The sequence below is a fragment of the Leptodactylus fuscus genome, chromosome 1 (genome assembly GCF_031893055.1).
Source record: "Leptodactylus fuscus isolate aLepFus1 chromosome 1, aLepFus1.hap2, whole genome shotgun sequence".
NCBI lineage: Eukaryota > Metazoa > Chordata > Amphibia > Anura > Leptodactylidae > Leptodactylus > Leptodactylus fuscus.
In genome coordinates this window covers 258860969-258873543 of record NC_134265.1, presented here as the reverse complement: position 1 = coordinate 258873543, position 12575 = coordinate 258860969, and the positions used below count along the sequence as shown (strand labels likewise).

General features: G+C 42.2%; 1 protein-coding gene across 1 annotated transcript in view; it reads left to right on the top strand.

The window, feature by feature from the left end:
- METTL14 (methyltransferase 14, N6-adenosine-methyltransferase non-catalytic subunit) overlaps nt 1-9644 on the top strand; it is a 31646-nt gene extending 22002 nt beyond the window's left edge. The window contains exons 8-11 of the mRNA XM_075265340.1: nt 3912-4004; nt 7810-7926; nt 8420-8630; nt 9224-9644. Coding sequence (XP_075121441.1) covers nt 3912-4004; nt 7810-7926; nt 8420-8630; nt 9224-9528 — 726 coding nt within the window. The 3' untranslated portion in view covers nt 9529-9644. The remainder of the gene's footprint in view (nt 1-3911; nt 4005-7809; nt 7927-8419; nt 8631-9223) is intronic.
- The last annotated feature ends 2931 nt before the right edge of the window (nt 9645-12575 follow it).

Sequence of the window (12575 nt, the reverse complement as noted above, 5' to 3'; positions counted from 1 at the left end):
CGTTCACACGTGAGCCCAGGGGAGGTTTTTGACAGCGGATTTCGCGTCAAAAACCTCCCCTTACAATGGTGGTCTATGTAGACCGCCAGGCTTCTTTTTTCCGCTAGCGGCGGGCTGCTGCTAGCGTAGAAAAGAAGCGACCTGCCCTGTCTTCAGGTGGAAGCCGCGCGGGTTGAGCCGCGCGGCTTCCGCCCCCGGCAGCACCCTCCTATGTCGGCTCATTCATTTGAGCCGACAGCGGAGGGGAAAGCCGCGACCAGGCGTGTTTTGACCAGAGAGAGACGTGGCTCGCCTCTCTCGGTGTCAAAACCCGCGCGGGCAGTTCACGTGTGAACTAGCCCTATGTAGTGGCATAGGTTGGGGGTACGCATCAGTGAATGGGATGTAAGCAGAGCCTTAGTTTATTTTGTTTTTCTGTCATCTATTCTGTGTAACAGTGAAGCGGGTTGCTTGTTTTAGCTCGGCGCTTACCTGTTCCATACGCAAAGCATGCACTTCGTCAATAAATAGAAAATAAACCCTTTCAGTTTTGCTGTTCATTCTGCAATTTACTAGGCTCGCTAAACATCTGATTATGGATTGAGGGGATTGAACATGTAGGATTTCAGCTTGTCTAATACTTTTTTTTTTTTTTTCCTGTGGGAGATAACTTGAGTCAAAGTTGCATGTTAAAGGGATCCTATCATTCAGACGTCATTTTTTCTAAGTACCACATCGGAATAGCCTTAAAGGCTAGTCATCTCCTACCTTTTGTCGTCTTCTCCGTGCCGCCGTTTGCCTCCAATCCCGGTTTCTCTCGGTATGCAAATTAGCTCTCTCGCAGCACTGGGGACGGGCCCCAGCGCTCAGACAGCACTGGGGTGGCCCCAATGCTGCGAGAGAACTCTCTCCAGTGCCACCTCCATCTTTGTCAGGAACGGCCTCTTCATTCTCTTCTTCCGGCGGTGTCTTCTTACTTCTAGGCCTCAGGCAGAGCAGAATGCGCATGCCCACAAGCCCCCGAGAAAATGGCCGCTTACAATACTATGCAATTGGCCATTTTCTCATGGCCTATGAACATGCGTAGTTTGCTCTGCCCAAGGCCGGAGGCCTTAGAAGTTACAAGCCACCGCCAGAAGAAGAGGCTGAAGAGGATGCTGCTGAAGAAGAGGAGGCGGCGCTGGAGAGAGTTCTCATGCAGCATTGGGGACGCCCCCAGTGCTGTCTGAGCGCTGGGGCCCACCCCAGTGCTGCGAGAGAGCTAATTTACATACAGACAAGAACCGGGATTGTAGGCGAACGGCGGCACGGAGAAGACGACGAAAGGTAGTAGAAGAATAACTTTCTTAAGGCTATTCCGACGTGATAATTAGAAAAAATGTTGTCTGAATGATAGGATCCCTTTAATGGTAGTAGGGAATAATAGGATACATAAAATTTGCCATGTTTGGTGAGGCCCAGTAATATTGGATTAGCATATTAAAGAGGACCTTTCATGTCCTCGGCACCACCAGTTTTATATACCGCTAGAAAGCCGACCATGTGCTGAATTCAGTGCACGGTCGGCTTTTCCGTTATGTGCCCCGTTGCAAGAGATATTGGTGCCCTTACTGATATTTCTTCACTGTTAGAAGGACATTCCTAATAGTCTAGCTGGGCTGTGAGCAACGCCCCTCCTGACAATATTGTCCATAGCGCTGTACTGTCAGAGGGGGCGTTTCTTACCAGCCAGCCGCTTCTTGGGTCAACAAGGCCTGCATTTTCTGGGCCAAACAGCTCCAGAAGGGTCTCTCCAATGAATCCCCCCTGCAGGACAACCATCTGTTCATCTCTCAAATCCTGAATGTTTACACGTACCTTTGCCATGCTTCCCTGGAAGCAGTTTGCCGTAAGATGGCTGGCAATGCAGTGGTAATCCTCCCCGTACTGTTTGGATCCATATGTGGAATGCTAACTCCACCTCTAAGAAGGCAGTTGTGACTATTTCCTTCTATCAGGACGAACAGGGCTAGCTTTTTGGTAAAAAAAAAAGTGTCACTGGTAGTGTCGGCCTCCTAGTGGCCAGGTCTATCCCATGGTGTTGCGCCCCCAAATGAATACAGGTATATAACGAGAAAAGGCTTTTATAGTGAGCATAAAGCAGCAGAGTCTGTTTCTGGCACTTCTGAGTGCAGTTGGACGAGTGAGGAGAAGGTGGTGATGTTTGTCAATCTTGTCAATGACAAATACTGTATGTCATCTTTCCTATGGACAAGTGATATTTGGTGCCGTGCTTAAGATGTCCAAATCAGAGTATTACATTGTTTAAGAGACCTAGGCAGATTTATAAGATTGACATATCTTACTCCAGTCTTTAAGTAGAACTCTCACAAAAATGTTTATTCTCTATTCTATTAGGAAGACACATAATGTAAATGATAGTGATGGTAATGTTCTTCATAGTTGCTGTATTTGTGAGGTAATCACTTTTTCTGGTTCATAACTGTGTTATGTGACCAATTTACATCATGTGTCTCTAACAGACCAGAGAATAGCACTTTTTGTTAAAGTTCTACTTTAATAAAGGCTCCGATTGGGAACAAGAGTTTAGATTCATAAAGCCAGATTGGAAATGTACGCCAGTTAGGCTAGAGCAGACCTGGGCAATGTGCGGCCCGCGGGCCACATCCGGCCCTCTGACTGTTTCTATGTGGCCCGCATAGCTAGTGGAAGGTTTTTGAAGGACCTGTGATGATGTCATCACAGCCTATCACCAGGATAGGCTATGACTCATTAGTGGGCGGAGCCACACGGGACTGTGTGCTTTCTGCAAGCTGCCGGCAATGGGGGGCTGCTGGATGATAAAGAAGAGAGAAGAGACAGCATGTGTGAGCAAGAGGGGGGAACTAGGGGCAGATGTAGGGGGCAGTTAAACTGAATTCACATGCAGGGGGGGCATATGGAGGGTGACATTAAACCATGGGTGACATGGGGCAGCTGGAGGAGGATATTAAACCATGGGGGAGTAGCTGTAGGGGGACATGTATGTCTCTAGTTGCCCCCAGTTTAATGTCCCCCTCCAGCTGCCCCAGTTTAATGCCCCCTCTAGTTTCTACTGGTTTATACTGGGGCACCAGGAGAGGGGTTTAATACTGTGGGACATTTGGAGGAAAACGTTATAATGTGTGTGTGGGGGGGGGGGGGGTATATCGTTAGGGTGACTGTAGGAGGATTTTACTTTGTGGGGCACATGGAAAAATGATTGAGAATGGGCGGAGTCAGCAGAGAAGTGGGTGGAGCTAAATTTTCCACAACGCGCATGGCCCTCTAGAACCGTTACAATTTCTCATGTGGCCCCATGGGAAAATTAATTGCCCACCTCTGGGCTAGAGGGATTGATGAATCCCCTCCCGTGTCCTGCTTTGCACAATCCCTTTATTTGGTAAGTGATCCCCAGCAATTCTAATAGGATATCTCACTAGCAGGACTTCTACTAGTGTTACCAATGGTAAGAATTCTGGTATTGCAAGTTATTCCATTCACTACCTTCAGTGTAGGACTTAGTTATACACAATATGGCTGCTGGGGGAATTCAGTGGCCTCACTGTCAGCAGACTCCAGGCTATTGTATTACATTACGTATAGTGTTCTGTGTTGAAAGCTTTTTCTACCACAGTTCGGCCATGGTATTTCAATAAGTGGCGATAACAGTTTTCAGGACAGCACGGGGACTGTAACCCAGTATAATTTCCATTACACCGCTTCTCCCATGTGTATTGTCACATCTGCTGCACATTAGAGCGCAGGTCCTGATGTCACACTTGGTGCTCTCATAGCGTGAGCTCTGCGATTTGATGGCCTGTCAGAATGTCTGCACCATATTAAAGAAGTCATTCATTTCATCGTCTCCTCTGCTCCCAACAAATCAACCTTTTTTCTTTTTCCCATTTTAGATAATGAAATTAGATATTGAAGGCATTGCAGGCTCCAGGGCCTTTGTGTTCCTGTGGTGCGGATCTGGAGAAGGTCTGGATTTTGGTAGAATGGTAAGTGGGATAATCCCTGTTATAATGCTGCAGCTGGTGACTGCTTCCGACATCGCTTGTCACAGACACACTGACAAATTAGGTCTGTATGAGGCTTTTGATGCAGGTGGGTAAAATAATATATGAGAAGATGTCAGAGATGGCTGCTACTAGAAGCGGCCATGTGCACTGTATTTGCATGGTGAATGTCATATACATGAAGGCAGGTGTTTCATTACACTGTCTACATTTACTGGATGACAGGGACACGTTTCCGAGTAATAGATTTTGCATTCTGGTGGAATTTATTACAAATTCATTTTTAAGGTGATATTAAGTGAATAGTGCATTGTATTGTGAATGATAAGAAGGAGGAAGTCCACAGCCAACAACAAATCAATAATATATTGTAGGATTTCCTGATGCGTGGACGAGGACGAAGACACAATGCAAAAAGGGAGGTATATCCAGCAACCAAGGAGAGTCCAATAGTAAAATAAAACTTAGCTTTTATTGATACATGATACAGTCCATAAAAAACATTGAGATACTGTGTGTGGGTAAAAAATTATTGTCTACAAAAACATACCTAGATGGAAAAACAAATTCACATACGCATGGCTAACCGCTGACGCGTTTCGAGTACTTCAACTCTTAGACATAGCGATCTGAGTGTATGTGAATTCGTTTTTCCAACTGGGTATGTTTTTGTAGACAATCCGTTTTTTATCCGCACACAGTATCTCATATTGTTTTTTATGGACTGTACTATGTATCAATAAAAGCTAAGTTTTATTTTACTACTGGATTCTCCTTGGTTGCTGGATATACCTACCTTTTTGTATTGTGAATGATCACAGAAAACGTTGGTCATTTTATAGTAGAATTTCCTAACAAGCCAAAAACAGTTTCTTTTGTATTACATGTAAATTCACTCACTCTTTACTTAAGGACAACTTTTATGGGATATGGACAGCAGCGCCTCAGTGTCGATAGGATAGCGGAAAGCATTGGCTTTGTAATTTACCCATCTTTCCTATGCTCCATCCCCTTCTGAATGTGCAGGGCGGCAGCATTATCTCGGTCTATCTCCCACTGCATATCTTTGCATACATTGGATGCATTCAGATAATCTTCAGTAATGGTGGCAAAGTGTACACAGCAAGGGAAAGCCTGGGAAACAGTGGTAAATTACCCCCACTAAATGGACACCATTTACATTTCCCATCTATGTACAGCCGGGTAAAAGAAAAGCAAACCCTAGTAAACTGTAAGTACTGTAGGCCAGTGATCCTTGCACATTATTTCTCAATGGTCGCAGCAGTAGCTCTGCTACCTTTGTACAATGCTTCTTTCCTGAGTGCTACTAATGACAAAACAACCAGAAACCAGGGCTGTGGACTTATAGCTGGAAATAAGTTACCAAATCCACCTTCAAAATAACATTTTGTTGGTTTAATTTTTTATAGTATACTTTATATCTATTTGTATGATTAATTAACTGAATAGTTTATTGAGTCAGTGGTTTGGCCTAACAACTCCTAGTAATTGTAACTGGCATAAATTATTGCATAAATCTATAGCAGTTCCTAGATGGCATAGATTTAACACTCTGGTACGTACAGGGCCGGAGATGTGCCTAATTCATTAAGAGGTGCATATCACACTGATGGACAGGTCATAAAGCCCAGCATATGTCCCTCCTTAATGTATGTGTCATACTCAGGTACATGAGGCTCCCTAAATCTGTAATCTAAATTTCCAATTGAAGGTAATGTATTGCACTGGCTATTGTACAAAGATGTCCATCCAAGATTCTCCAGTTCTACAACCCCTGGCAAAAATTATGGAATCACCAGTCCCTGAGGATGTTCCTTCAGTTGTTTAATTTTGTAGAAAAAAAGCAGATCACAGCCATGAAAAAAACTAAAGGCATTTCATATGACAACTTTCTGCTATCTGCTATGTTTGCAGTCAGTAATGAGGGATTGGTTGTAAATGCATTACCACAGTATGAAACTGATGTAGCAGAGCTGGATTTGACTCGGCTTGCATTACATACAGAAGTAACGGACTCCTTCTCTCAGCCCTTATCAGCCAAATTCAATTAAACCAGAATCAGAATTGCCGGAGCTCTCACCTCCCCCCTCCCCTATCTGAGGAGCTCCGTTATTTGTCAGACATACACAGCTCAGAGCTGCTGCCGAGCACTCGGCCCCTCCCTCCCCCCCCCCTTTAGAGCAGGCAGCTACCTCACTTGGGAACTGAGCAGATTAGCCCAGTCATTGAAACGGAGTGTAAACAATGAAGTGAATAAATTAAGATAGCGGCCAAACAAAGCAATTTTGATAAAGCAATGTATTTAATAAAAGTCTTAAATCCACATAAACTAGCAGTATAGATAGGATCCTTGTTATGGGACAGCCCCTTTAACTTCTACATCATTATACTAGTAACATCCTAACTAAAGTCCCCATCCCCCTTACATGGTTATATTCACCCTTACTATGCAAGGGTGAAAATTGACGGCCCTGTTGAAATAATTTGTCTAAGGACCTTATACTTTTATAAGGAAGCTACAGAAAGCTATAATATACATATACAAACACTGGAAACACATTGCACACACACCAAACGTACAGTGTGTGTGCAGCTCTGCCAGTAACTTAAAGAGGAAGGCCAAATTTGTGTCTTATCTGCCTTAGCATAGAAATGTGCATAACTTCTAGGATGTCTGAAGAAATAGCATGCCCTTAGCTCGGCCTGTAACTAATGCAAGACAGGGGCCATGTTAGCTGCATTAGTGCTTTTATGGACTTGTGATATGTCTGCACATTTATAGAGTCCTCCGAGTATACACTATATTACTTGTACAGCACTTGTGTTTACTTGTGCAGTTGCTAACCACAAACACACTAACTGTGGCAGACATATGCTATATAAAATATATTATACTATTGTTTTCATGGTCCCTTGTGCCACATGGCAAGGAATGAACAATTTCTACAGACAGCCTGTAGTTTAGTTATGTAATGTTTCATACCAGGACATATAATGTTCGATAGTCCTCACTGGTCATTGTTTCGTGTCAGTAGGAGGTAATGCTAATGCTGCCACCTGCTGGCTATAACAATGTCTCATACTAAGCAGAAATGTTGCACTTATGGATGGTCTGTGTTAGAGGATCCCTTTTATACTGGACTTTGTACAGCTGAATTGGCTGCACGGGTGATATGCTTGCCCTGTGACAGCGTCCCCATCTCTTGTGCGCCGTTTCAGCAACATGGATACTGTATTATTACTGCCCTGACTGTACTCCAGCCTCATTCTTTTCTCTAGTATTGCTAGTCATTCCCATTAAGGAGGGTGCTGCATATATAGATGGTGTTGTCAGGTTCTGCAGTAAAGCGGCCATGGCACTCCAGCACAGCTGCCCCTTCGTTCTGCTAAGTGCGAGGCTATAGTTTAGACCACCAACTATCACGCATTGACTGCTTTTCTTAAAGTTAGAGAGCAGTGCTCTATCCTAGACAACCCCTTTAATTGCACCATACATAAAATGCTTCTGAGCACGTCAATGATTTCCATCCATTTTGTGTAATAGAATGTACTTGTCACGGTTCAGTATGTTACTTACATATAATAGTAGGAGCTGCTAGTTTCTTTGATTTGTTATATATGTTATTCATCTAATATATAATTTATTCCTTAGCATAGTAGTATGACATCTATTCCGTAATGCCAGGTCTCTCAGGACGGCGCATTTTAACCTCTCTTGGAAATATAGTGTTTATTTCACTGTACTTTTTCTGGTTAATATCTGCAGTGCTTGCGGAAGTGGGGCTTTAGACGATCCGAAGACATTTGTTGGATAAAAACTAATAAAGACAATCCTGGCAAGACCAAGACCTTGGACCCTAAGGCAATCTTCCAGAGGACAAAGGTACAACGTTCCCATCTGTCACTTGAATGAGACATTTGTAGGATAAACAAGATTGTGTCTAGATTCGAGCAGCACAATTGGAGCTGTATCTTTTAAATCATTGTGCCTGCTATGGGATGTGTGCTGTGAACGCGGCAATATATAGCATGGTAAAGTGCCGCCGCATTAAAATAAAGTACCGGCTAGGAAAATACCCAAGTCTGCTCCTCCAGGTGATGGATGTTTTCATTTTTTAATGTGATGATGAAAAAATTATAGAAGTGGTGCATCATCCTGACAGATATCTGTCTGCACATTATAGCAGGTGACCATTTCATAAATCTTGAGAGGAAGCTGTAAGAAAAGCAATTTTTATACAAGCCGCACGGTTACAAACTTATCTTTAGTAAAAAGTGCATCAGTCTCACCCCTTTCTAAAATATATTTAGAGCAGCCAACCCTCTGCACACCCTCATATGTGACATCTATATGTCCTTTGCACTTCTCTCTATAGGAGCACTGCCTTATGGGTATTAGAGGAACCGTGCACCGCAGCACTGATGGCGACTTCATCCATGCCAATGTTGACATTGACCTCATCATCACAGAAGAGCCAGAAATCGGAAACATTGAAAAACCTGTAGAGATCTTTCATATTATTGAACACTTCTGTCTGGGACGAAGGCGGCTCCACCTCTTTGGTAGAGATAGTACAATCAGGCCTGGTAAGAGTAATAATTATGTCTAAAGTTTATAGTCTGAACTCTGTTCAAAGGCTGGAATGTAGAATCTTGGGTCTGTTTATTCTTTGTTCTTTACATATCATTTCCAGAACTGTCCAAACAGCTGATTAATGAGGGTGCTGGGTGTTAGACCCCCCACTCATATCATACTATGGACTTAGGTGATTAGGATTGGGGCCACTAAACTCTATGGTCTTGAGGTCCCGAACCTGGCAAGGTCAGTTCCAGATGATGATCTTTTTTTAGGTTTAGTGGCATTTAAAGGGCTTTTCGTGGTCTCATCCAGTCACCAGCTTACCACTCTTGTGGTCTCACTTCCTGTTTTGGCTGGCAAGCTGGTGGATGAGCTTAGAATAGTTCATGGGCAGATAAGTAGAGGCAGAACTTAAAGGATGCCAGCAGGAAAAATGGTTTACTGAGAATGGAGGATATTGCTTTTGCTCTTCTGTCATCACTGCTTTGAATAATATTGGGTTCCTCCTATGATACTATCATTCAATAGAATCCTAATAATTAGGTGATTATTCCAGTCAGTGGAAGACTGCTAAATAAACTTTCAATCTTTGCCTTTATAGGGTGGCTTACTGTTGGGCCTACGCTGACAAACAGCAACTTTAACTCCGAGGCGTATGCATCGTATTTTAATGCTCCTAATTCAACTCTGACTGGATGTACCGAAGAAATTGAGAGACTGCGTCCCAAAACTCCACCACCAAAATCAGATCGTGGCTTTGGTACAGCTAGAGGTGGTGTTCGTGGGGGACCCCCTGTGGGTAGAGGAGAACGAGGTAGAGAGAGGAACAGAGGAAGCTTCAGAGGAGATAGAGGAAACTTCCGAGGACGAGGAGGTCCACACAGAGGTGGATTTGCTCCCCGCTGAATCATTCCAAGAACATGCTTTTACTTTTTTCTTTTTATTCTCATGTAACAAATGTAATGCCGTTAAGAAGAAAATGTTTTTCACGAAATGCAAGTTTTAAACTTGATGTAGTTGGATACTGGTGTTTTTGTTAATATTTTTTATAATTAAAAAAAAAAAAAAAAAAACCTCATGAAATGGCTTTGTGTACTCTTGGATAGGTTGCCTATAATATAGGAAGCTTGGGATGAATATTATGACTCATTTACGCTACCTATTATGGAGAAGGACTTGTCCCAGTGGCAGTGGCCACTCTATGTAATCTGCTCTACAAAAAAATAATTTTAGGACTGGTACAAGGTTGGGTTTGGTCTTCAAATTCTCCAGGTTTAAATCCGATGGGACATCTGTGGGATTTACTGGAGAAGGGGGGGGGGGGGGAGTTTATTAGACATGTGGTTTTAGTGGTACGGGTGATCAGTGTAGTTACATCACCGATTAGTATGAGAGGCGCTGCGGGAAAAATCGCGGCGTTGTACAGTGCAGGCAAAGTGGATGGGATTCATGTGCGGCTTTGCAAATCGCAGCATGTCAATTATATGTACGGAAACGCCGGTGGCTTTCCCATAGATATAATAATAAGAGAAAGTCTGCAGCGGAAAACTCTGAACTTTCTCTTAAAAGTGCTGCGGAAAGAACCGCAATGCGTTCACGTAGCGGTTCTTCCCACAGCGCTTTAGTGCTGCGATTACGGCCCGTGGGGCCTTAGCCTTAGACGGAGCCCCACACTGTGAAAACCCTGCAATTTGGCATTGGAAACGCGGTTCCATATAAGTATAACAGAGACAGTTCCTCTGAGGACTTGGCAATGTGTTGCTGAATATATAGCATTGCTAATGTTAGGGTAATATTCACACAGAGTTTTTTGCAGGATGATTTTGAGGCAGAAAAACATGACCTATCTTCAGGTGGATTCCACCTTGAAAAAACAGAGGCACAAAAAACTCACCACGGTTTTTGATGTGTTTTGTGTGAAAACTGCAAGTGTTTTGTTAAAGGGAAGTTTCCAGGACCATACAGTGTGTTTGAGCAAAAAAAAAAAAAAGCGTAAAAAAGTAACAAAAAAAAGGCATCATGTAAAAAGAAAAAAAGTGCATCAAAAAATCATTTCCTAATTCCTGAAGCAGATTTTTTCAGCTGTGAACATATTCATGTTCGTTTGTCTGGTTCTAGTTTCTATATTCCTCCATGTAAAGAGCTGATTTTATTTTTATCTCTTATAGATGCACCGAGAGGTGGCAAGTGCAAGAGCAAATTTTGGTAAAATTTAATTCCTCCCCCAAACCATTTTAAACATAAAACAGACCATAAATACAGCTGGGTTTAGGCTATGTGTGCATGCCCACCCTCTTATCTAAGTCCTGTCTCACTGTGATATGTGCAGCCCTTGTACAATAAGTTGGGTTGCCCTCCACTGCCCCACAGGTTGCATGGGGCTCTGCTGCTGTCAGCTGCATTTATCAATCGCTCATAAAGCTGTATAATACTTACAATACAAGTCATCGCTCTTATTTTATGTCACGTGATAAGTTTGCTCCTTTCTGTAAATAACCCTGTGATATGGCTATAGTAATAATTATGGATTCCATACTACTTGAGATGATATCGATCACTGCTGAAGTCTGAGGTCAGCCCTGCTTGCATTCAGTACCATAACTAAAAGCCCTGAGTGACAAGGGAAGATTGCACTGAAAAGCTGCTGTTTTAATAAGCTCATTCTGATTCCACAGAAGACCATTTAGTTTTATGTAAGGCTAAGGATACTAGACACCTCCTAACACAAATGCTGCATAGAATATATGAAATCTAAGCAGATGAACTTTCTAAGCCGAAAATCTGTCCATTCCCTACGTCAGGTTGTACGTCTGACCATGATACAAGGTCGTCTTTCTCCCTGTAACCTATGCTCAGGCACTGAATGGTGTGGGGTTTCTTTATTATAATATAGGCAAGACCAAATTTTTTATTTTTGCCATCTTTTTATATTTGATATTTTATTATCGTTGTATTGCACTGCTATACTCTGAGCCATTGTATGTTTTTACATCAATAACAATGTACCATTGATGAAATGTTCCAGGCAAGATTACAATCATAAGAAAATATATTCTTGAGCTCAAAGGTCAATATAAAGGCACATATTGGGGCAAATTCAGGATGTTGTAATGTGGTTGTAATATGGCCACAAATCTCGTCCCAACCAGAAGTCTGATGAGCTGAACTAACAGCATTGTGGATCTATTAAATTTGTGGTCAGGACAAGATTGGTGGCCATAGTGGCGACTATGAATCAGCCCTTAGATTTGGGTCTTCCTTACACAAACAATTCTTAACTTTAAATATTTGTAAATCAGAAAAAAAAAAGGTCCTTAAATAATCCCGGTGGTGTGTTTTTTTTTTTTTTTTGTTTTTTTTTCTTTTAACTCATAATGAGAAAAGCACCTGGAAAAAATTCCATACCCAGAGAAAATATGGCCATAAACTCCTCCCCCCCCCCCCCAAAAAAAAAAAAAAAAATGTTTTATGTAGCCTTTTCAAAAATATGCTATACATCTTACGGCAATGATTTACCATGAAAAATACGTTAAAACACTGAGAAATACACTGCAAAACAGTGTGCGACTCCAGCCTTATATTCTTATCATGGAGACGTATAGTATGGCTGCTGGGGAGACTTATTTTAGCTGCTGAAAATGCGCAATGTCCAGGTAACCGGTTGTACTTTTGGGTTACCAGTTTAGTGGATCTTAAAACATGTGCTTTACATTGGACATTTTTCTCTTACAGAGGTTGCGTTGCAATGTGGTTAGTCAGAATATTCTAAACCAGGTTTTGGACATAAATAAGTAGAAATTAATTCCTTCTTTAAACACACGAGCATACTGTATTTCTTTACAAATATATGTGTATATTCCTTTGTCACACTAGTCAATCAAGAATTTCAATATATATATATATATATATATATATATATATATATATATATATATGGAATTATTTGTGTCTAA